The sequence below is a fragment of the Heptranchias perlo genome, chromosome 6, assembly GCF_035084215.1.
Source record: "Heptranchias perlo isolate sHepPer1 chromosome 6, sHepPer1.hap1, whole genome shotgun sequence".
NCBI classification, from domain to species: domain Eukaryota; kingdom Metazoa; phylum Chordata; class Chondrichthyes; order Hexanchiformes; family Hexanchidae; genus Heptranchias; species Heptranchias perlo.
Genome location: NC_090330.1, coordinates 37,448,632 through 37,473,142, shown reverse-complemented (window position 1 = coordinate 37,473,142; position 24,511 = coordinate 37,448,632). Strand labels below are relative to the sequence as shown.

At 42.0% G+C, this 24,511-nt stretch overlaps 1 protein-coding gene across 1 annotated transcript in view; it reads left to right on the top strand.

The window, feature by feature from the left end:
• The window catches only part of LOC137323177 (putative leucine-rich repeat-containing protein DDB_G0290503), a 28,697-nt gene that overhangs the window by 4,162 nt on the left and 24 nt on the right, over nucleotides 1-24,511 (top strand). The window contains exons 3-4 of the mRNA XM_067986686.1: nucleotides 13,112-13,199; nucleotides 21,685-24,462. Coding sequence (XP_067842787.1) covers nucleotides 13,112-13,199; nucleotides 21,685-24,462 — 2,866 coding nt within the window. The remainder of the gene's footprint in view (nucleotides 1-13,111; nucleotides 13,200-21,684; nucleotides 24,463-24,511) is intronic.

Here is a 24,511-nt window from a genome sequence, read left to right as displayed (position 1 = left end):
CTGCCTACCCAAGTACCACGGCAAGTTTCTCACTGAGATCTCTTCACTGCTTTCCTTCCTCAGCCTCTGCACCGAGCGACTTCTCATCGTCGGTGATTTCAATTGCCATCTCAACTCATTATGCCCTCTCTCCTCTGAGTTCACTGCACTCCTTTCCTCCCTTAATCTCTCCCTCCATATAAACTCCCCTACCCATATTCATGGCCACCCCCTCGACCTTACCATCTCATGTGGCCTCTCTACTCCCATCGTGTCAATCATGGATCAGGCCATCTCTGATCACTTTCTTGTATCCCTCACCACCCACCTCCCCCTTCTCCCTCCCAACCCCACTTCCTTCTGTGTCCGCCCCTGGAAAACACTCTCCCGCAAGTCACTTACAATTGCACTTTCAAATTTCCAATTGTCTAGTCTTTGGCCCTCCGTTCACCACAACATTTCTGCAGCTACCGATTTGCTAAATCATGCCCTCACCTCCACCTTTGATGCCCTTGTCCCCATTAAAACCATTACACTCTCTCACCCTCGTCGTTCCCCCTGTTATGGCCCTCATCTCCGCTCCCTTAAGTCCAAGAGACGCAGGCTTGAACGTTTATGGCGGACAACTGATTTAGCCATTCATCGCCAGATCTGGCTGGATCACATAAAACACTATCGGGTCCTGCTTTCCTCTGCCAAAACGGCTCACTATTCCAGGATCAACCTGGAATGCAAAGATAACGCTTCTCTAAGGCTTCCCTTCTCCACTACAAACTGTCTTCTTAAACCCCTCTCCCCAGCCTCCTCCACCTTCACCTCCAATGAAAAGTGCGAGGAGCTCATGGACTTCATTGTCACTAAGATTGAGACCATCCATTTAGCTGCCTCTGCCGCTTCTCTCCTTTCCCCTACCCCACCAAGCCAAACTTCCCCTACGGTTTCCCATGCCCCATCTCTGAACTTGCATCTTTCTCTAGTTTCTCTCCTATCTCCTCTCATGCTCTCTCCAAGCTGATCTTGACAATGAGACCCACCTCCTGCTCCCTCGACCTTATTCCCACCATACTGCTGACCACCCAACTTCCCTTCCTGGCCCCCATGTTAGCTGATATTGTTAATGGTTCCCTCTCCTCCCCTCTCCTGTCCCCCTCCCCTTCAAATCTGCCATCATCAACCCCTCCTCAAAAAACCTACCCTTGGCCTCTCTGTTCTTCCAAACCACTGCCCCATCTCCAACCTCCCTTTCCTCTCCAAAGTCCTTGAACATGTTGTCGCCTCCCAAATCTGTGTCCATCTTTCCCGCAACTCCGTGTTTGAATCCCTCCAATCAGGTTTCTGCCCCAGCCACAGTACTGAAACGGCCCTTATCAAAGTCACAAATGACATCCTATGTGACTGCGAAGATGGTAAACTAATCCTCCTCATCCTTCTCAACCTGTCTGCAGCCTTTGACACGGTTGACCACATCATCATCCTCCAATGCTTCTCCTCCGTTGTCCAGCAGGGTAGGACTGCACTCGCCTTGTTCCATTACTATCTATCCAGTTGTAGCCAGAGAATCACCTGCAATGGCTTCCCTTCCCACTTCTGCCCCCGCACCATTTCCTCTTGAGTTCCCCATGGATCTATCCTTGGCCCCTTGCTATTTCTCATCTACACGCTGCCCCTCAACGACATCATCTGAAAACACAAAGTCAGATTCCACATGTACGCTGACAACACCCAGCTCTACCTCACAACCACCTCCCTTGACCCTTCCACTGTCTCTCATTTGTTACACTGCTTGTCCGGCAACTAAATATTGGGAAGTCCAAAGCCATTGTCTTTGATCCCTGCCGCAAACTCCATTCCCTAGCCACCAACTTCATCCCTCTCCCTGGCCACAGTCTGAGGCTGAACCAGACCGTTCGCAACCTTGGTGTCCTATTTGATCCTGAAATGAGCTTTCGACCACATATCCGCTTCATCACCAAGACCGCCAACTTCCACCTCCGTAACATCGCCCGTCTCCACCCCTGTCACAGCTCATCTGCTGCTGAAACCTTCATCCATGCCTTTGTTACGTCTAGACTTGACTATTTCAATGCTCTCCTAGCCGGCCTCACATCTTCCACCCTCCATAAACTTGAGCTCATCCAAAACTCTGCTGCCCATATCCTAACTCGCATCAAGTCCCGTTCTCCCATCACCCCTGTGCTCACTGACCTACATTGGCTCCCGGTCCGGGATCACCTCGACTTTAAAAGTCTCATCCTGCTTTTCAAATCCCTCCATGGCCTCGCCCCTCCCTATCTCTGTAACCTCCTCCAGCCCGACAACTCTCCGAGATCTCTGCGCTCCTCCAGTACTTGCCTCTTGCGCATCACCAATTTTAATCACTCCACCATTGGCGGTCGAACCTTAAGCTGCCTACGCCCTAAGCTCTGGAATTCCCTCCCTAAACCTCTCCGTCTCTCTACCTCTCTCTCCTCCTTTAAGAGGCTCCTTAAAACTTACCTCTTTGACTAAGCTTTTGGTCACCTGTCCTAATATCTCCTTATGTGGCTCGGTATCAAATTTTGTTTGAAAACGCTCCTGTGAAGCGCCTTGGGATGTTTTACTACGTTAAAGGCACTATATAAATGCAAGTTGTTGTTGCTGTTGGTCAGTATTCAGACCAAAGTTCTGAATTGTGCACAGGAAGCAGATGCGATATTGTTCCTGAAGTGTAAGAGGCCAAAGACAGAAAGGTCAGAGTGAGAATGACCAGTATTTTTAAATGTTCGGCATATAAACTGCACCCTTATAAAAGCATGCACAAAAATGTACCAAATTTTGCAACAATTTATTTCTGAATGTCAATCTCTGTGGTATTGCACATGGGGAGTCAAGACAAATTATATTGTCAGGCTTGGCTCAGCAGTAGCACTCTCACCTCTGAGCCAGAAAGTCATCCGTTCAAGCCCCACTCTAGAGACTTGGGCACATAATATAGGCTGACCCTCCAATGCAGTACTGACAGAATGCTGTACCGTCAGATGTGCCATTTTTTGGATGAGACATTAAACCAAGGCCCTATCTGCCCTTTCAGGTGGACGTAAAAGATCCCATGATGCTATTTGAAGAAGAGCTGGGGAGTTCTCCTGGTGTCCTGGCTAGCATTTATCCTAACCACCATCACTAAAACACAGATTACCTGGTCATTTATCTCAGTGATGTTTATGGGACCTTGCTGAACGCAAATTAGTTGCTATGATTGCCTACATTACAATAGTGACAACACTTCAAAACTACTTCATCGGCTGTGAAACACTTCGGGACATCCAGAAGTCATGAAAGATGTTACATAAATACAAGTTAATTCTTTCAAGTGTAGATGAAGTGAAGTTGGAGGACGGGGGATAATTGGACTAGGGTACACAAACATAATTCAGTTACCATTTTAAAATCATACATTCTGTCCTTATTTTTATATAAAGCTTTGATTTTATATTATTATTTAGTTAAATAGCAAAATGTATGACAGTTTGGGAGGCAGAGAAGTAAAGTTGGTTGGAGTTGGAAATTGCACAGAAAAAGTGGGCAGTTGTTCTGCCATGGTGATCAACCATGAGCATCAATCATATTATAATGAGGCCTGGCAGATTTTAACCTTTTCCTGTTCAGTGGGTAAATGACATAAAAATGTTGGCAACGCTCACAGATGCATCAATCATCTTTACAATACATACATGGCCAGAATGTTAGCTAACACAGGAGTGGCAGCCATGAATGAGACAGAGGCCGAAAACCACTATTATGCTTGTGTTGCAGATTGTTTACAGGTGCCCTTACAGCAGAAGGCAAAGCTTTGCAACTGGCTCTAGCAGATGCTGGAACCTGCGAACGTAGTTATCCTCACAGGTAGATGTGTCAAGGCCTGAAAATATGGTTGTTGGCATAATGTAAGTGCAGCAAGTGCCTACTGATCTTCCCGGCATGTGTTCCAATTCAACCATGAAATGTTGTATTAGGACCGCGTTAAAATCAACCTCTATTGCTAACCTTACATTTAGCCGCTCCCTGTTATGGGACTTTGCAGTTTGTACCTAGATGCCGTGAAAGTATACAATGGAAGAAATCCTTTTTGTGTGCCTTCTTTTTTCATCTAGGAACATAGTAACAGCAGTAGGCCATTTAGCTCCTCGAACCTGTTCCGCCATTCAACGAGATCATGGCCGATCTGTGACCTCACTCCATATACCCGCCTTGGCCCCTTAATAGCTTTGGTTAACAAAAATCTATCAATCTTAGATTTAAAATTAACAATTGAGCTAGCATCAACTGCCGTTTGTGGAAGAGAGTTCCAAACTTCTACCACCCTTTGTGTGTAGAAGTGCTTCTTAACTTCACTCCTGAAAGCCCTCTAATTTTTAGGCTATGTCCCCTAGTACTAGACTCCCCAACCAGCGGAAATAGTTTCTCTCTATCTACCCTATCAATTCCCCTTAATATCTTGAAAACTTCAATCAAATGACCCCTTAATCTTCTAAATTCCAGGGAATACAACCCTAGTTTGTGTAATCTCTCCTCGTAATTTAACCCTTGGAGTCCTGGGACATGATTTTAACTCGGAAAAATGGGTGAGTTGGGGGCGGGGACCAGTAAAAATGTTTAAAATCTAAAACCTGTGTCCAACCCGACCATTTCCGGTTTTAACAGAGGCGGGATGAGGGACGGGCAACCAACCCGCTCTCAGGAGGTGGGTTGGTCACTAAAAGCTTTCAAGGAGGCTGCGGGTCTCCATTTTAACAGTACAAAATTCCATGAGCTTCAACTTTAGCTAACAATCTGTTACGAGGGACTTTATCGAATGCCTTTTGGAAGTCCATATAAACAACATCCATAGACACTCCCCTGTCCACTACTTTAGTCACCACTTCAAAAATTCAATCACGTTTGTCAGGCGTGACCGACCCATTACAATTTTTTTTTATTATTCGTTCACGGGATGTGAATATCCTTGCTGGTTCTCTCTGATCAGCTGAAAATTTTCAAGGTGTTCAGTCACTCTATCCTTAATTATAGACTCTAGTAATTTCCTGACAACAGATGTTAGGCTAACTGGTCTATAATTCCTTGGTTTCCCTCTCTCACCTTTCTTAAACAGTGGAGTGACGTGTGCAATTTTCCAATCTAAAGGAACAGTTCCTGAATTGAGAGAACTTTGGAAGATTATAGTTAGGGCTTCTGCAATGTTCTCACCGACTTCCTTTAAAACTCTGGGATGGAAACCATCTGGCCCTGGGGATTTGTCACTCTTTAGTGCCATTATTTTCTTCATTACTGTTAATTTGCTTACATTAATTATGGTGAGTCCCCGTGCCTGATTCAAAATTAGTTTTCTTGGGGCATCCAGCATCTTCCTCTACTGTAAATACTGATGCAAAGTAATTATTTAACATGTCCACCATTTCCTTATTTTCATTTATAATATGACCATTATCAGTTTTTAAGGGGCCCACATTGCTCTTGACCACCCTCTTTTTCCTAATACAATACGTAAGTGCTTCACTTACAGTGTGATTTCCAGCTACTTAGCTACCAATAACAGACCATTGTTCTGGGATGTAATGTGTAAATAAATATTGTCTCCCCCCCATACTAATAAAAATGTCATAATAATTGAAAAAATCTGCAATAAAAGCACAGTACAAAAAGGTACCAAAGCAACCAAAAAAGCAACATCTGAGGTCTGTTCCCATTTAAGAACTCCACCACATGTGGAGCTTCCTTCGTGTTCATTCAAAATAGGCTTTGAAGACCAGAAGTGCGATCTAGTACAAAAGCCTGGAAATTGTGCCAGGTGTTCATTTAAATATTTTTGCATGTATTCTGGAGCCTTAACAACAACATTTATGTAGAGGTACCACATGCAGAAAGATGTCTCAGAACACTTTCCAGTAACTAAGCATGGGGAAAGGTGGAGAAAAATAAAGTGGTTCTGATGGCAAATTGAAGGCACAGTTGAAGAGGAGGGTTTGAGTAAATTTTTGAAAGCAGTGAAGGGGGGTGGTAAGCAAAGTGCCTTAATGAGGCCTGTGGCACAAACATAGAAACATAGAAAATAGGAACAGGAGTAGGCCATTTGGCCCTTCGAGCCTGCTCCGCCATTCATTATGATCATGGCTGATCCTCTCTCTCAATACCATATACTCACTCTCTCCCCATACCCCTTGATGCCTTCTATGTCTAGAAATCTATCTAGCTCCTTCTTAAATACATTCAGTGACTTGGCCTCCACAGCCTTCTGCGGTAGAGAATTCCATAGGTTCACCACTCTCTGAGTGAAGAAATTTCTCCTCATCTCAGTCCGAAATGTCCTACCCTGTATCCTGAGACTGTGACTTCTCATTCTGGACCCCCCAGCCAAGGGAAACATCCTCCCTGCATCCAGTCTGTCTAGCCCTTTCAGAATTTTATACGTTTCAATGAGATCCCCTCTCATTCTTTTAAACTCGAGTGAATACAGGCCGAGTCAACCCAATCTCTCCTCATACAACAGTCCTGCCGTCCCAGGAATCAGTCTGGTGAACCTTCGCTGCACTCCTTCTATGGCAAGAATATCCTTTCTTAGGTAAGGAGACCAAAACTGCACACAATACTCCAGGTGTGGTCTCACCAAGGCCCTGTATAACTTCAGTAAGGCATCCTTGCTCCTGTACACAAATCGTCTTGCAATGAATGCCAACATACCATTTGCCTTCCTAACTGCTTGCTGTACCTGCATTTTTGCTTTCAGTGACTGGTGTACAAGGTCACCAAGGTCCCTTTGTACATCAACATTTCCCAATCTATCACCATTTAAATAATACTCTGCCTTTCTGTTTTTCCTTCCGAAGTGGATAACTTCACATTTATCCACATTACACTGCATCTGCCCTGTATTTGCCCACTCACTCAACTTGTCTAAATCGCCTTGAAGCCTCTTTGCATCCTCCTCACAACTCATGATCCCACCTAGTTTTGTGTTGTCAGCAAACTTGGAAATATTACATTTGGTTCCCTCATCCAAATCATTGATATATATTGTGAATAGCTGGGGCCCAAGCACTGATCCCTGCGGTCCCCCACCAATCACTGCCTGCCACCCCGAAAAAGACCCATTTATTCCTACTCTCTGTTTCCTGCCTGTTAACCAATTTTCAATCCATACCAGTATATTACCACCAATCCCCTGTGCTTTAATTTTGCACACTAACCTCTTATGTGGAACTTTATCAAAGGCCTTCTGAAAATCCAAATAAACCACATCCACTGGTTCTCACTTATCTATTCTACCAATTACATCCTCAAAAAACTCCAGTAGGTTTGTCAATCACTATTTCCCTTTCATAAACCCATGTTGACTTTGTCTCATCCCATTGATATTTTCTAAGTCTGCTGTTATCACATCCTTTATAATAGACTCTAGCATTTTCCATACTACTGATGTTAGGCTAACTGGTCTGTAGTTCCCTGTTTTCTCTCTCCCTCCTTTTTTAAATAGCGGGGTTACATTTGCCACCCTCCAATCTGCAGGAACTGTTCCATTATCTATAGAATTTTGGAAGATAACAACCAATGCATTCAATACAAAGAGGTATAAATTCACCTTGGGCAACAACGTAAAATGGGTGACAGCGAATCAGCAGTGCATTTTGCACTGTGCCCAATTTTCTTTTCCATTGGGCCAGAAATCGTTCCCTAAATCATGGAGGACCTCAACAGTGCTCTCAGTTTTTAGTGGTGGATTGAAGGGCAAGTTCCCACGTTTGCACACGCACAGTGAAATGCGGAAATTCCCGGAACTTGCTCTTAGTTGTTCGCAGGCCATATGACAGCTTTGAACTAAAGGGCTATCACACGCTACAATCAGAGAAATCATCGAAAAAGCACCAACTTGCTTATCTGCTCAGCTGGAAAGTAACTAATTACACCACCAAACAGGTACGCTTAAAAAATACCAGGTCTAAACTAAACTTTAACAGTGTGGTAAGTCTTAATGACTGCCAAACAACTAAAAACTAACTTTTAAAATGTAGAGTCTCATATTACTCCTTATTTTAATAAATGTAAGGAATCTTACAACACCAGGTTATAGTCCAACTGTTTTATTTGAAAATCACAAGCTTTCGGAGGCTTTCTCCTTCGTCAGGTGAGCGAGTGTGGGATTCCATGGAAGGTTACCGCATTTATAGTCAGAGAACAATACCTGGTGATTATAGATAATCTTTCCACTGCCCGTTGTCAAGGCAATCAAAGTGTTCAGACAGAGTGATGTTACCTACAGGACCACCGAATACACAAACGGCCAGAACACAAAACAGAGAGAGAGAGAGAAACATCCGAAAGGAAGAGAAAGACAGAGAATGACCCGTTGTGTTAAAAACAGATAAATTTTTTTCGCTGGTGGGGTTACGTGAAGCGTGACATGAACCCAAGATCCCGGATGAGGCCGTCCTCATGGGTGCGGAACTTGGCTATCAATTTCTGTTGGACGATTTTGCGTTGTCGTGTGTCTCGAAGGCCGCCTTGGAGAACGCTTACCCGAAGATCGGTGGCTGAATGTCCTTGACTGCTGAAGTGTTCCCCGACTGGGAGGGAACCCTCCTGTCTGACGATTGTTGCGCGGTGTCCGTTCATCTGTTGTCGCAGTGTCTGCATCCTTTCCTGCAACGTATGAGGTAGACAACGTTGGCCGAGTCACAGGAGTATGAACCATGTACCTGGTGGGTGGTGTCCTCTCGTGTGATGGTGGTGTCTGTGTCGATGATCTGGCATGTCTTGCAGAGGTTGCCGTGGCAGGGTTGTGTGGTGTTATGGACGCTGTTCTCCTGAAAGCTGGGTAATTTGCTGCGAACGATGGTCTGTTTGAGGTTGGGTGGCTGTTTGAAGGCGAGTAGTGGAGGTGTGGGGATGGCCTTAGCGAGATGTTCGTCGTCATCGATGACATGTTGAAGGCTGCGGAGAACATGGCGTAGTTTCTCCGCTCCGGGGAAGTACTGGACAACGAAGGGTACTCTGTTGGTTGCGTCCCGTGTTAGTCTTCTGAGGAGGTCCTTGCGATTTTTCGCTGTGGCCCGTCGGAACTGCCAATCGACGAGTCGAGCGTCATATCCCGTTTTAATGAGGGCGTCTTTCAGCGTCTGTAGGTGTCCATCGCGTTCCTCCTCGTCTGAGCAGACCCTGTGTATTCGTAGGGCCTGTCCATAGGGGATGGCCTCTTTGACGTGGTTAGGGTGGGAGCTGGAAAAGTGGAGCATCGTGAGGTTGTCCGTGGGCTTGCGGTAGAGTGAGGTGCTGAGGTGCCCGTTGTTGATGGAGATTCATGTGTCCAAGAAAGAAACCGATTCTGAGGAGTAGTCCATGGTGAGTTTGATGGTGGGATGGAACTTGTTGATGTTATCGTGTAGTCTCTTCAGTGATTCTTCACCATGGGTCCATAGGAAGAAAATGTCGTCGATGTATCTGGTGTATAGCGTTGGTTGGAGGTCCTGTGCAGTGAAGAAGTCCTGCTCGAACTTGTGCATGAAAATGTTGGCGTATTGGGGTGCGAATTTGGTCCCCATGGCTGTTCCGTGTGTTTGGGTAAAGAACTGGTTGTCGAAGGTGAAGACATTGTGATCCAGGATGAAGCGGATGAGTTGTAGGATGGCGTCTGGGGATTGGCTGTTGTTGGTGTTGAGCACTGATGCTGTTTTTTTTTTTATTCGTTCACGGGATGTGGGCGTCGCTGGCAAGGCCGGCATTTATTGCCCATCCCTAATTGCCCTCGAGAAGGTGGTTGCAGCGATGCCGTCATCGTGGGGGATACTGGTGTAAAGTGCCTAGACGTCCATCGTGGTGAGAAGTGTTCCTGGTTCAACTGGTCCGTGGGTGCTGAGTTTTTGTAGGAAGTCTGTAGTGTCGCGACAGAAGCTGGGGGTTCCCTGTACGATGGGTTTCAGGATGCCCTCGACGTATCCAGAGAGGTTTTCACACAGGGTTCCGTTGCCTGATACGATAGGGTGTGTTGGCTTTGTGTATCTTTGGGAGGCAGTAGAAGTCTCCCACGTGGGGAGTACGTGGGATGAGAGCGTGTAGGATGCTTTGAAGGTCTGGATCGAAGGTCTTGATCAGTTTGTTGAGCTGGTGGGTGTGTTCCTTGGTCGGATCTGCGGGTAACCATCTGTAGTGTTCCTGGTTGTCCAGTTGTTGGTATGCTTCTTTGCAATAGTCCGTTCTGTTCTGTATGACGATGGCTCCTCCTTTGTCCGCTGGTTTGATGACGATGTTGCAGTTGGTCTTGAGAGCATCGATGGCGTTGCGTTGTGCTCGGGTGACATTCTGGACTGTCTTGTGAGTGCGGCTGATGAATCTTATTTTAATAGTTTTTGGTCATTACATTTTTTTTTACTTTTCCCTTTACTCTTTAATTTAATTCAATTAGTTAGGGTTAGGGTTAGGTTTAGGGTTAAATTTAATTTCTTTGGCTTTTTATAAAAAAAAATTTAAATGTTGATTTACAATGACATACAGAATAGTAACTTTAAATGAATGAAGTTTGCTTTCTGCTTGAGCAATGCAGACTGAACCTGTGGGCGTGACTTCTCTTCCTGACAGATTTTGTGGACGTGTCCTCACCTCGCAGACTTTTCTAGCCGTGTGGCAACTCACACTGCTGAGAGGCTGGGTTGATAGTGGACAATTTTTTTTAAGTTCAAATTCAAGCAGTTCGACGCCACAGAGCCCACAGTAAGTATTTTTGTTAATTTAATTCACAGGAGCTGCAGTGAGCATTGCCTCGCCGCTCTGCCCGATTTCTGGTCCATTGACTTGAAAATCGAGAGGAGTGTAAAACGCGCTGCCGATCCGCTATCGCTCATTTTGCGCTTTGGGCAAAGACAAATTTCACCTCCAAAACGTGTACAAGTACTCTCGCAAACAAAATGCAGCCGGTTGAAATATCATACGCAGAAAGAATAGGAAGCAACATATGCATGAGGAAAAGAAAGTACAGAGTGCCTTTCATGTACTCAGGACATCCCAAAGTGCTTTACAGCCAATTAATTGCTTTTGAAATGCAATCACTGTTGTTATGTAGGCAAATACAGTATAACTTCTCTAGAAAAGAGAAGGCTGAGGGGTGACCTGATAGAGGTCTTTAAGATAATGAAAGGTTTGATAGGGTAGACGTAAAGAAAATGTTTCCACTTGTGGGGGAGTCCAAAACTAGAGGTCATCAATACAAGATAGTCACTAATAAAACCAATAGGGAATTCAGGAGAACTTCTTTACCCAAAGAGTGATAAGAATGTGGAACACACTATCACAAGGAGTAGTTGAGGCAAATAGCATAGATGCATTTAAGGGGAAGCTAGATAAGCACATGAGGGAGAAAGGAATAGAAGGGTATGCTGATAGAGTTAGATGAAGTAGGGAGGGAGGAGGCCCGTGTGGAGCATAACCACCGACATAGACCAGTTAGGCCGAATGGCCTCTTTCTGTGCTGTAGTTTCGATGTAATTTGATGTAATGATGAATCCTGCTTATAACCAACCCTCGATTTTAACGATCCTAATGGCAAGACCTGGTTTCAATTGTAATCAGCCCTACTACAACAAACACTCAAGCATAATTGACTCGGACCGGCCCAGATACAACAATAGAATTCAAGCTGAGGCTGATTGAAAGATAACCTATTGTAGTACGAATCCCGCATGATGTATACATTTGTTGCCTGATAAGACGGTCCACCATCTGCACACAAACTGCAATGGGACAACGGTGATGAGGAAATTATTGAATCAGTGACATTGAATCAGGAGAGGATGAGAAAACTTCTGATGACAAGGACATGGAAGGCCCAGAACGAGTAATCCCTTCACTGGATAAGTTCAGAAAAGCAGTCGCAACTGTGCAAAACTTCACACAGTCATTACCTGGAACTGAAGATCTTTTTAGACTTGTTAACCATGATGTTCAATTTAAATTGGTCGTTTCCACATTTTTCTGATACAGCAAATCGCCAAACCATACTATAGTGAACATGCTGATATAATCATTTCTGTCGGTCCCAAGGGGGTTCGTTATAGTGAAGTTAGATTGTATATCAGCTATTTTTCACACAGCAATGTTGATGTATTACATTACCAGTTAATCTGTGTTTGGTGGTATTGGTTAAGGGATAAATATTGGCCAGGACATTAGAAGAACTTCTTTGCTTATCTTCGAATAGTGACATGGGGCAGGGCCTCAGTTTAACATCTCATTGAAAAGATGGCAGCACCAACAGAGCAGCACTCTCTCAGTACTGCACTGAAATATCAGTTTGAATTATGTGCTGAAGCCCAAGCGTGGGGCTTGAACCCATGGCCTTCTGAATCAGAGATGAGAGTAATGGCAATAGCCAAGACTGATCCAAGATTCCCCTTTACCTGTTCTGCACCTGACATCTAATGGATAGAAAGTCATGAACAGCCTGTGCCTAAATTTGTGATAAGGACTTCGGCCAGCCAAGTTTTTATGCCTGGATACTGAAAAGAAAATTCTGCCCTCTGCTGTTTACTAATCAACCATTTCAATTAGATTTCATGCAGCTGTCAATCATTACAAACACCTCAGGTCAGCAGGAACAGTCAGTATACTTCCAGTACAGAATCATAGAATGATACAGCACAGAAGAAGGCCATTCGGCCCATCGAGCCTGTGCCAGCTCTTTGAAAGAGCTATCCAATTAGTCCCACTCCCCTGCTCTTTCCCCATACCTTTGCAAATTTTTTCCATTTCAAGTATTTATCCCTTTTGAAAGTTATAACTGTATCTGCTTCGACCACCCTTTCAGGCAGCCCATTCCAGATCATAATAACTCGTTGCATAATTTTTTTGGCAATAACCTTAAATCTGTGTCCTCTGGTTACTGACCCTTCTGTCACTGAAAACAGTTTCTCCTTATTTACTTCATGATTTTGAACACCTCTATCAAATCTTAACCTTAACCTTCCCTGCTCGAAGGAAAACAACCCCAGTTTCTCTCGTCTCCCCACATACTTGACAATGGGTACAAAGTTACACCAATTTTGATACACATTGCACCAAAAATAAGTCTCTTGAATTCAGCTGAAAACATTAATGACCTTTTCCTATTGTTTAGGCAGAAACGAGAGCTGAAACGCCAACGGAAAGGCCAAGAAAATGAAATCCAATTATATAGTACACTGGAGAGAAATGATGCACTACTGGTGAGTCTGGGGCTGAGATTCCGACTGCATTCACACATTCATAGTTGTTTTAAATGTGTAAGTTCCAAAGGTTGTACAGTAGAATAGAACTGAGGATAGCTTCAAGTCTCTAAATTTATAGACTTGAAGAATCTTCTTAATTTTTGTGCATAAATGACATGTCCTTAGTTTGAGTGTATATATTCTGTAAGAAATTAATTCCATTTTCAGTCTCTGAACTAGAGCAGACGTCAATGTTAAAATAGCTATTGGTACTTTTGGAGAGTGATTTCCAACAGCTGCAGCAACCCCATGAGAGGTCAGTTTCTCACTATGAATACTCCTTTCTCCATGTATTGGTTTGTGAACACTACTTAACACATTGGTGAAAGCATGACTGTGTTTTTCCCCCCAGTGCACTAGTCCATGCACTATAACAAGGCAGCTAATTGAATGTATCTGCCATCTAGCTTTAACCAACATTTTAAGGGTCTTAAAAGGCACTTATGCCAGTTTAAAAATGCATCCAAGATCAGCACTTGTTTGTGTCCAGAAATTTGGTGGCTCACGTGGAATGTAGAAGATTTAATGACCAGGCTCTGGAGGCACTGGTCCAATGAGTGTGTAAAGTGACTAAAGTTATATACAGAAGAGAGGAGATCCCCACCACCAAGTGTCAAGTTTACCAGGCGTGGGAAGAAATAGTTGAAATGGTAAATGCGGTTTTCAGAACCTCCCCGGACATGAAAGGATGTAAAGAAGATGATGGGCTTGAGGAAATCAACCAAGGTTAGTGCCAAGGGTTATTAGCTCCACTCTCCAACCCTCACCTACCAATGTGACTTCAACTTACCCCTGAACAACTTTTTAGATCTTGCTGCTGCTGCATACAGAGTAGTATCACGTCCTTAACTACTGCAATGCTGGCAGAAGCACAGTGCCTCAACTGAAGGAACTCTTTGAATGACAAGGGGCTAAGTTGTTGAAAAAACAACTCACAACTACTGTGGTTATGATATGTGTGCTGCAAAACACTTCCCAAACTAGCCACTTTATTCACCACTGTCCTGGCCATATATGCATAACATTTCAATGTCACACAAACTGTGCAGCTCCCTGAACTTGTAACTGTTTTCTCTCCTTTATCTACCTCATGACTCTTCTTCGTTTTAGGGGGAAAGACCACGGGGATCATAGAAATTATAGCACAGAAGGAGGTCGTTCAACCCATTGTGCTTGTGCCAGTGTGAATTTATTAACAGCAGATATCTACTCAAGTCCCATTTCCCTGCCTTTTCCTTATTCTTTAATATTCTTCCTTTTTAAATAGTTACCCAATTCCTTATTAAATAATGTCACAGTCTCTTTCACTATAGCCACTTGTGGTAAAGCATTCTATGTTGTGATAGACTCTGCTAGAAACAAAATTCTTCTAGGTTCTCCCTTCATTCTTCTAGTGATAATCCTCAGTCTATGTCCCCTTGTTACCGATTTGCCAACTTGTGGAAACAATCTTTCACTATTTACCCTCTCAAAAACCCTCATAATTTTCAAAACTTCAGTTAGATCCCTCTTGACCTTTTCTGTTCCAGTGGGGGGGGGGGGGGGGGAGGGGCGGGATTTCAAGTCTTTCTTCATAACTAGAACCTCTCATTCCTGGTATTATTCTAGTAAATGTTTGCTGTATCCATTACTATAATGGGGTACCCAGAACTGCAACTTAAACAATAACCTATACAAATTCACCATTATTTCCTTGATTTTATATTCAATTTCCCTAAAATACAGAATCCGACTTGTTTTTTATGGCCTTTTCTACGTGTACTCCCAAGTTTAAAGATTTATTTTTCAACATTTAAGACTCTGTTCCTCCTCTCTTATAATCTTCCTGTTTAAAATATACTTCCTTTCACAGTTTTTTTCCTAAATGTACTACTTCACATTACTCTGCATTAAACTGCATCTACCACTATCTGAACTCTCTGCTAACCTATTTATTTCTCCTCCTGCATTCTCTTGCATTCTTCCTTACAGTTTACTTTGCAAATTAATTAGATTTCATCAACAAACTTCAATATCATGCCTCTTGTGCATTTGTCTGTATCATTTATATGACTTTGAATCACAAAGTCCCAGTATAGATCCCTGAAGTAGACTGCTACCCACATCCTGCCAATCTGAGAAATATTAATTTATCCCTACTCTTTGCTTTCTGTCCCGAGCCACATCATTCTATTAAAGTGGCTACATTCCCTTCAATACCACATGCATTCATTTTCATTACAATTCCCTTATGTTGCACCTTATCAAATGCAGAGGAAAACTCCTCTGATTTGGCAAGTAAAGAATAATGATTTTGCCAAGTAATTTTATTCACTCAACTGTTCTATTCTTGTATCTGTTTTAACTGTTGTATCAAGTTTGGCAAGAAGCTAACAATGGAATGCACATTGGGTTGCAATTACAGTGATGTAACAATGGTCACACATGGATAACTGAAGGAGTATTCCTGTCATTTGCTTTATTACAATATGCACATTACAGTGCAGCACAACATATTTTTTAAAAAGGCTGTGATACGCCAAACTGTTTAGTGATTTCACTCTGGGAATTTGGGAAACTTTCAGCCCATTCAGCATTGCAATTACTTTTACCTTATCAGCAAGAGAAAGAACCTTCTTCTTTCAAGGTGACGTTTCCGTTATTCACAGATATAAGAGTTTCTACCACAGTTTGTTGTCAAAGGAATTGTGTGCCACTAAAGCATGTGTAAATTATAGGCATCACGAAGCTTGAGCATTAGCAACTGATGAGATGTTTATCACACCTAAACAAAAGCTGTTGTCATACTGATTGCCAAAAATGCTTGAACCTTAGCGCCTGCTCCTTTACTGGAAAATGGTGAAATTGAAGCAATGAGGCATATTTCCAGCGGAACTGGGTTCAACTCAAATTCTGATCTCCACAGCCTCTATGCCTTTGGCCTAGATCTAAATTTCAGGCCCACTGTCCATTCATATTACACCGTATGCATGTAAAGTACTGAGCAGAGATCCTGTGATTTTCAGAAAGTATTAATATTCATATCAACATAAGGCAGTTAGCAGCTATCAATTAATATCTAATCAATTGCCTAATTTCACAAAACTGACCAGTGGATAACATCCATCAAAAGCAAAAATCTGCAGATTCTGGAAATCTGAAATAAAAACAGAAAATGCTGGAAATACTCAGCAAGTCAGGCAGCATCTGTCGAAAAAGAAACAGAGTTAACGTTTCAGGTCGATGACCTTTCGGCAGCTTTTGGCAATCAATGTGACAAGAGCTTTTGTTTAGGTGTGATAATCACCTCATAAGTTCCTAATGCTCAAGCTTTGTGATGCTTATAATTTACACCTGCTTTAGTGACGCACAAGCCCTTTGGCAACATTCATGTTGTTGCACAAGAAGGACTATTTGGTAACTGGGTGATATCACTGCAAGTCAGGCAGTACTAATACAGTGGCGAAACTACACACTAAACTCTGCAACAGGACAGTAAGAAAATGAACCTCATTCTTATTCTTCGAATTAAGTTATTCACCACACACTCCAACCCGTCCTGCTACATTTAGGAGAAACAATGCTTCCATTTACAGCTTATTATAAAAAAAATTTTCAACTATTCCTTTAAGAATCTTAAATACTTGAATGTGTTCCCTGAGCCTTTTCTCCTCCAAACACTTCCAGGCTATTTAACCTCCCCTTCTTGCTTAGATGCCTTAAATTGGGTATTCGCTTGGTTGCACTTTTTTGCAATGCCTTCAATACCCGGATAATTTTGCTATATTACAGCAACTGGGGGGTAATTTTAATCTAACTTGCCTGGCAGGAAACTGACAGGGTCGGATTGACCCCACCGATTTTACTTTCTATTGGCTTCAATGAAAAGTAAAATCAGGCGGGGAGTAAAATGGATGACCATCCGATCCTGTCACTTTTTTGCCAGGCGGGTTAGGTTAAAATGACCCCTTAGAATTGTATACGGTACTCCAGATATGGTCATGCTAGTGCCTTGTACACACTTACTAATAACTCCTGAGAATTGTGCTTTATTCTTCATGGCATTACATCCCAAGATATAGTTAGCTTTCCTTACTGCTGCCACACAGTGTTATTTCCCTCTCCTGTGCTGTGTCCTGTTGCCTAGGGCCTTTCAGTTTATGTACCAATTTTTTTCTTTAGCTGAGACCTATTACCTTGCATTTATCCACACTAAATTTCATTGATCATTGATCAGCCACCTTCCCAACCTATCCAGATCCCAATGTACTTGTTTTGTCTCTTCCCAATTGTTTGAACCATCACCTTTTTGATGCTATCCACAAACTCAAATAGCTTTGTTTCTGTCCGCAGCTTTGAATCATTTGTACGCACTGTGAACAGGAACAGCCCCAGCACTGATCTCTGTGGCATTTCACTACTGATCCCCTTACCATGTTGACACAGCTCCATTCACAACCACCCTTTGCTTTATCCTGTTTAGACAATTTCCAATCCACCTCAGAAGCTTGCCTGCTATTCCATGCCTTCCTGCCTTGTGAACTAATTTCTTATGTGGCACACTATCAAAAACGTTACTGAAATCTAAATATATCAAAAAGCATATGAGATCCTGGGCTTTATTAATAGAGGCATAGAGTACAAAAGCAAGGAATGTTATGCTAAATCTTTATAAAACACTAGTTAGGCCTCAGCTGGAGTATTGTGTTCAATTCTAGGCAACACACTTTAGGAACGATGTCGAAGCCTTAGAGAGAATGCAGAAGAGATTTACTAGAATGGTGCCAGGGATGAGGGACTTCAGTTATGTGGAGAGTGGAGAAGGTTAAGGGGAGATTTTTTTTTTATTCGTTCACGGGATGTGGGCGTCGCTGGCGAGGCCAGCATTTATTGCCCATCCCTAATTGCCCTCGAGAAGGTGGTGGTGAGCCGCCTTCTTGAACCGCTGCAGTCCGTGTGGTGACGGTTCTCCCACAATGCTGTTAGGAAGGGAGTTCCAGAGATTTGATAGAGGTGTTCAAAATCATGAACAGTTTTGACAGAATAAATAAGGAGAAACTGTTTCCGGTGACAGAAGGGTCAGTCACCAGAGGACACAGATTTAAGGTGATTGGCAAAAGAGCCAGAGACGACATGAGGAAATGTTTTTTTACGCAGCGAGTTGTAATGATCTGGAATGCACTGCCTGAAAGGGTGGTGGAAGCAGATTCAATAGTAACTTTCAAAAGGGAATTGGATAAATACTTGGGGAAAAAGTTTACAGGGCTATGCGAAAGAACAGAGGAATAAGACTAATTGGAAAGCTCTTCCAAAGAGCCGGCGCAAGCACGATGGGCCGAATGGCCTCCTCCTGTGCTGTACCTACTATGATACTATGATATCAAATCCACAGGTCCAGTCAGCAAGGTCAAAGAGCTCCAGTGAGTTTATTAGGCTAGACCTCCCTCCCATAGATCCATGCTGACTCCTTCTTACTACACCATACCTGTCTATGCGTTTCATTATCCCCGCTTTCAGAATGCCATCTATTACTTTATCCTTAACAGGCCTATAGTTTTCTGCAACATTCTTTTGCCCTTTTTAAAGATTGGAGTTGTGTCAGCTACTTTTCAGTTTTTATGTACTAGTCTTGTTTCTAATGATTCTTTAAAAATATTGGCAAGAATATTTTGCTATACACTCTTATGTGAACTCCATTTGGGCCTGGTGTCTTGTCTTGCTTTAACTTCCTCAGCCTATCAGTGACTGCCTTAGCTGAAATATCTATCTCTTTTAGTATTTTTCCTTTGCTCCCCCCCAGAAATTCAACTTCCGTGCTGGGGAGACTGCTCATGGTCTCCTTTGAGAATGCAGAAAAGATTTATTACATTTGCCAATCCTTGGTCACCTGATTGATAACCTTTGGGATCTTTCATGGCTCCCACCGTTCCTTTTTCACCTGCTTATAGAAAATATATTTATAGAGATGTTTGACATTGTTTTTAATCCTAATCTTATTTTCTATTTTAGTTTTTCTGAACAGTTGCTTAACCTCCTTTACCTTGTCAGTCCAGCACACTGCCCATAGCTTTATACTTTAAAAACAATCTATTTTGCTCTTTTTCTCCACATTACTTCCATTGTTACCACGTCAGTCTTTTCCCTTATGGCATGTATCGGTCTTGTACTTTGTGTATAGTATTTCTAAACATGATCTATTTTTCCTCAGTGCTTTTCTCCTCTAGTTTTCTGAGCTTGACCCTCATCCACTCACAATTTACCTTTCTAAAGTTGAATGTTTTCATTCTAGTTATTCTCTTTTCTGCCATAAACCTAACTGTTACAAATTCAGATCTGCCGTAGATACCTCTTGGATTCAGTGGTGCCAGTTGCTTCCATAAACATCTTACTTTTATGGGAATTGACTCACCTTGCCCTATATCTACTTGTACGATAGCATAATCCAAGAACATAACAATTATCCCCTTGTGATCTGAACTGGATATTCGTATATTTTGCACATATGCTTCTTCAATCTCTCTGAAGGTGGACCAAACAAACACTTGGTGAGATAAGGCATGAAATGAATATTGGCAAGAATGTTTTGCTATGCATTCGTATATGAACTCCATCTGGGCCTGGTGTCTTGTCTTGCTTTAACTTCCTCAGCCTATCGGTGACTGCCTTAGCTGAAATATCTATTTCACAATAAAGTGAACGTAGAGAATAGCAACTATGAGCCAGACTAATATAATTCAATCAGTAAAACTTATCTATGAATAGTAATACAAAATAAAGTGCACACCATGCTTCTCCACATCCGTGGGTTATCTTATTTGACTTAAACAAGACAAGTTCTAACTGTTCTCCTGCATTTATCCTCTCTCAACAAAAGCCCTCACAGCTTTCTCTTTAAAAACCTTACTCTCTGACTGCTTGCGTCAGTGCACCATGTTTTATCTCTCGTTGTTAACAACCAGAAAGGGAAGTACTGTCAAGACCCACTGCTGAGCAGCCAGGACCAGGGACTTCCTCAGACTACCCTTAAAATTCACCATATTGTGGTCACTGTTCCCAAGGTGTTATCTGACTAACCTGCTCAATCATCTCCTGTTTGTTACTTTACTTAATATTAGATCTGTGCTCACTTGGGTTCCTTAATCAATTGTTCAATGTTTTTGCTTCTCTTATACTCTTTATAGATTTCATAGGAACAACAGTAGACCATTCACCCCCACGAGCCTGTTCTGCCATTCTATTAGATCATGGCTGATCTGTACCTCCATTCCATTTACTCGACTACTCCATATCCCTTGATACCTTGGTTACCTAGAAAAATCTATCAGTCTGAGTATTGAAAATTTTAATTGACCCAGCATCCACAGTCTTTTGGCAGAGAGAGTTCCAGATTTCCAATACCCATTGAGTGAAAAAGTGCTTCCTGATTCCATGACAAAATGACCTAGCTCTAATTTTAAGATTAAATTCTTAATGCTGGTAAGAGAAAGTGTCTTGCATGAAAGCTTTCAAATGGCTCTTGCTGCTAGCATTAGGTTCTGCTCTCCAGCCTCTTCAGGCTCCTCTCCATGGGCCTCTTGATACTCCTCTGGGCCTTCCATTTCTGTGGCCTGCATGTTGATGCCTCTTTGTAGGCAAAATTATGCAGCATGCAACACAACAATAATGATCCTTAAAACGTTGGCTAGGCTGTATTGTAGGATGCCCCAGATCTATTAAGTCACCTGTAACACTGCTTCAAAATCCCAAGTGTGCTTAATGATTATTCAACAACAACTTGCATTTATATCACACCTTTAGTGTAGAAAAATGTCCCAAGGTGCTGCACAGAAGCATAATCAGACAAAAAGGGAGATATTGGAAGGGATAATTAAAAGTTTGGTTAAAGAGTTGGTTATTAAGGAGGGTCTTGAAGGAAGAGAGGGAGGTGGGGAGGCAAAGAGGTTTTAGGGAATGAATTCCAGAGCGTAGGGCCTGGCCAGATGAAGGCAGCGCCGCCAATGGTGAGGCAGAGAGAGGGGGATGCACAAGAAGCCAGAATTGGAAAAACACAGAGTTCTTGACGGGTTGTAGGGCTGGAGGAGGTTAGGGAGATAGGGAGGGGCAAGGCCATGAAAGGCTGTTTAAACACGCGGATGATAATTTTAAATTGGAGGCATTAGAGGACTGGAGCCAATGTTGGTCAGCGAGCATCAGGATGATGGGTGAGTGCAATGGTACAGGATAGGATATGGGCAGCAAAGTTTTGAATGAGCTGATATTTAGGCAGGATGGAGGATGGGAAGCCAGCCAGGTGAATGCCAGCATTTCATTATAACTGTGCTTAGTTGGTGTCCTGTAATATTGCACAGGTGTCATGAAACATGGCTGTAGAAGATAGCCTTGATTGCTCAGGAGCCACAAGTGAGTACTAATCAGTGTGCTATCTTATACAAAATCTTTTGTTGTTCCTTTGTCATTCATTTAGCTCCAAGATCAACTGTTGAAGAGCAGCGAAATGCAAGCAGAAATAACCGAACTAAATAGGAAAAATGAGCAGTTGCAGACAGCTATTGAAGAGCTTCGGAGTGTAAATGATCAGTTTTTCACAACTAATCTGGATGTAGATGCCCAAATGCATGATTTCAAAACTAAGAATGTTAACCTTCAGAAAAGGAATGCAAAGATGCAATCTACTGTTGCAGATCTGATTAAAAAAAATTACAAGATGTGGAGCCATATGTCTGATGTGCAGGAATCAATTACCTATCTGAAAACTGCAGTTGATGAGGTAAAGGAAGATAATAGCAAACTACAATCTATGATTTCTGAATTACATTTGAAAAATGAACAACTTCACTCTATTATTGTGGAGCTGCAGGGCAATATTAGCCCAATGGAAGCATCTGTCCGAGAAAAGCTTTGTAAACTGGTAACTGCTGGAACTGAAGATCAGGAACTTCATCTCAGGATCTTAACACTACAGGAACAGAATGATCAGCTGAAAACCATGATCCTGGACTTAGCTAAGAAACAAGGCTGTCAGGGAACATTTTATTTACAAATGCAGGATAATGTCACTCAGGTTCAGGATATTATGGAAAAATTACGCAAAGAAAATAAACAAATGCAAACCATAATCTCAGAACTCGATGAGAAAAAATACCAACTTGAGGTTTTTGTTTCAGCACTAGAAGAAAATCATTTCAAACTGCAGACAGCTGTTTCTCAGAATGGTCAGGTTCTTGCATTTCCAGAACTGCAGAATAATATGACAGAAGAGAATTTGAAGCTACAACATGAGAACTGGGAGCTGCAGGCCACAATATCAGAACTTTGCAAAAGTAAGCACCAGCTTGAAGCTTCTCTTTCAACACTAGAAGAAAAAGTCTGTAAACTTGAGGCTGCTGAGTTCGACAATAAAAAGCTCCAATTCATGATCCTAGAACTTCAGGGAAAAAGTAATGAATGTACAACCACTATCATCAAACTTGAAGACAAAAATATTAATCTACAAAAAAATTACAATGACCTTCAGGACTATAAAAATGAACTATTAACAATTGTTTCAGAATTACAAAGTAAGACATTAAAGTTAGAGGGTGCTGAATTACAAAGCAGACAGCTTCAACTCCTAGTTACAGACCTGCAGGGAAAGAATGCACAGTTAAACATCAAAATCAATGAACTTGGAGAGAAAAACAGCTGTCTAGAAGAATATATTTCACAAGTGCAGCACAATGTAACCCATCATTGGATTGCTAATTATGACTTGCAAGAAGATGCAAGACCTAAACCTACAATTGTGGCAACTAAAAAGAGGAAATACCAGTTTGAAGCTTCTTCATCAGAGCTGCAAGCAGTACTAAGTACATTAGAGGTTATTGATATCATGAAGGAGAAACATCAGGTGTCAGTCTCACAGCTGCAAGAAAACATTTTTGACACTCAAGACAACATTTTGAAACTACACGGAAGAATCAACTGTCTTCACAAGATTGTTATGGAACTACAAGAAATCAGCCTTCATTTTAGCCTAAACATTTCAGAATTACAAAACAAGATTTATAAGTCTGACATCAGAAAATCACAAAACCAACATCTCTTAGTGATTTGTCAGGAGAGAAAAAGTTATAGTGAGAAAAAGGTCTCTATTCCAGAGCTCGAAACCATGGTTGAATCACCTATTACTAGGTTACCAGCCTCCAGAGAATGTTCACTTATACAAGTAATCCTTAAAGTGATAATGGTTAGCAAAGAAATTAAGATCTCCATTGAGAATATTGGGGTTGAGACCAAATATCTTCAGGCTTCATTTTTTGATCTAGAGAGAAAAATCAGTAAGATACAGTTGCATAAGGATAGCTTGTTAAATACAGAGGAGTGTACTCTTCAAGAAATTGTTCAGCAGCTGAAGGTATATAAATGTACACTTGAGAAACACGAAGAAGAGAAAGCTCTCCTGAAACAAAAAGTATTTGAACTGGATAAAAGACTTGCTGAGGAAAAGTCCTTCTCGAATAAAATAGAAGCTCAAATGCAGAACCAGCAACGAGCAGCTAACTCTGAAAATTCTAAATTGCAAAAATCAATAAAGGACCTTCTGAGTAGTAATATGAAACTTGAAGAAACAATTAATTGGTCTCTGGAACGGAATGGAGTGTTAGATGTCAAACTTGCTACCCTGAAGAATATTCTTACAGAGGAACAGTTCCAATTTAGTGAAAAAGAAGCCAAGGTAAACCATCAGTGGAAGGTATATATCAATCAGGTTGAAAGTCTACGAGGTATGTTGTCAAAAATGTTCACAGAAAATACAGATCTTAAGGAAACAATTAAGAAACTTAACCAGGAGAAATTCCTGCTACAAACCACAGTATCTAAATTGCAGTCTAAGTTAAAATCAGAGAAGTTAAATGTACAAATTCAGCAGGATGACCAGCTGGGTCCGAAGTGTTCTGGTAATAGTCTGCAGGAGAAAAGTAAAACAATGCAAAAAAATAATAGGAAACTCATAAAGGGCATGGAGGAGCTTGAAGGAGATAAAGAGCTTCCCGAGAATATAGTCAACAAGCTAGAGACAAAGCTTACCAAAGAAAATCTGTGCTTTGATGAGAAAGGTATTCAAATGAAAAACCAACAGAAGACAACAGATTGTGATGAGAATAATTGCCCAGAAGCCAGAACAGAGGAACTGCAAGACAACACCAATAAAGCTTGTGAGACTTGGATTACTGTTGAAAAAGCAGACAAAATGATAGACCTTGTAAACTCTGAAATAAAAGTCAAACTTACAGATAAGATGCTATGTTGTG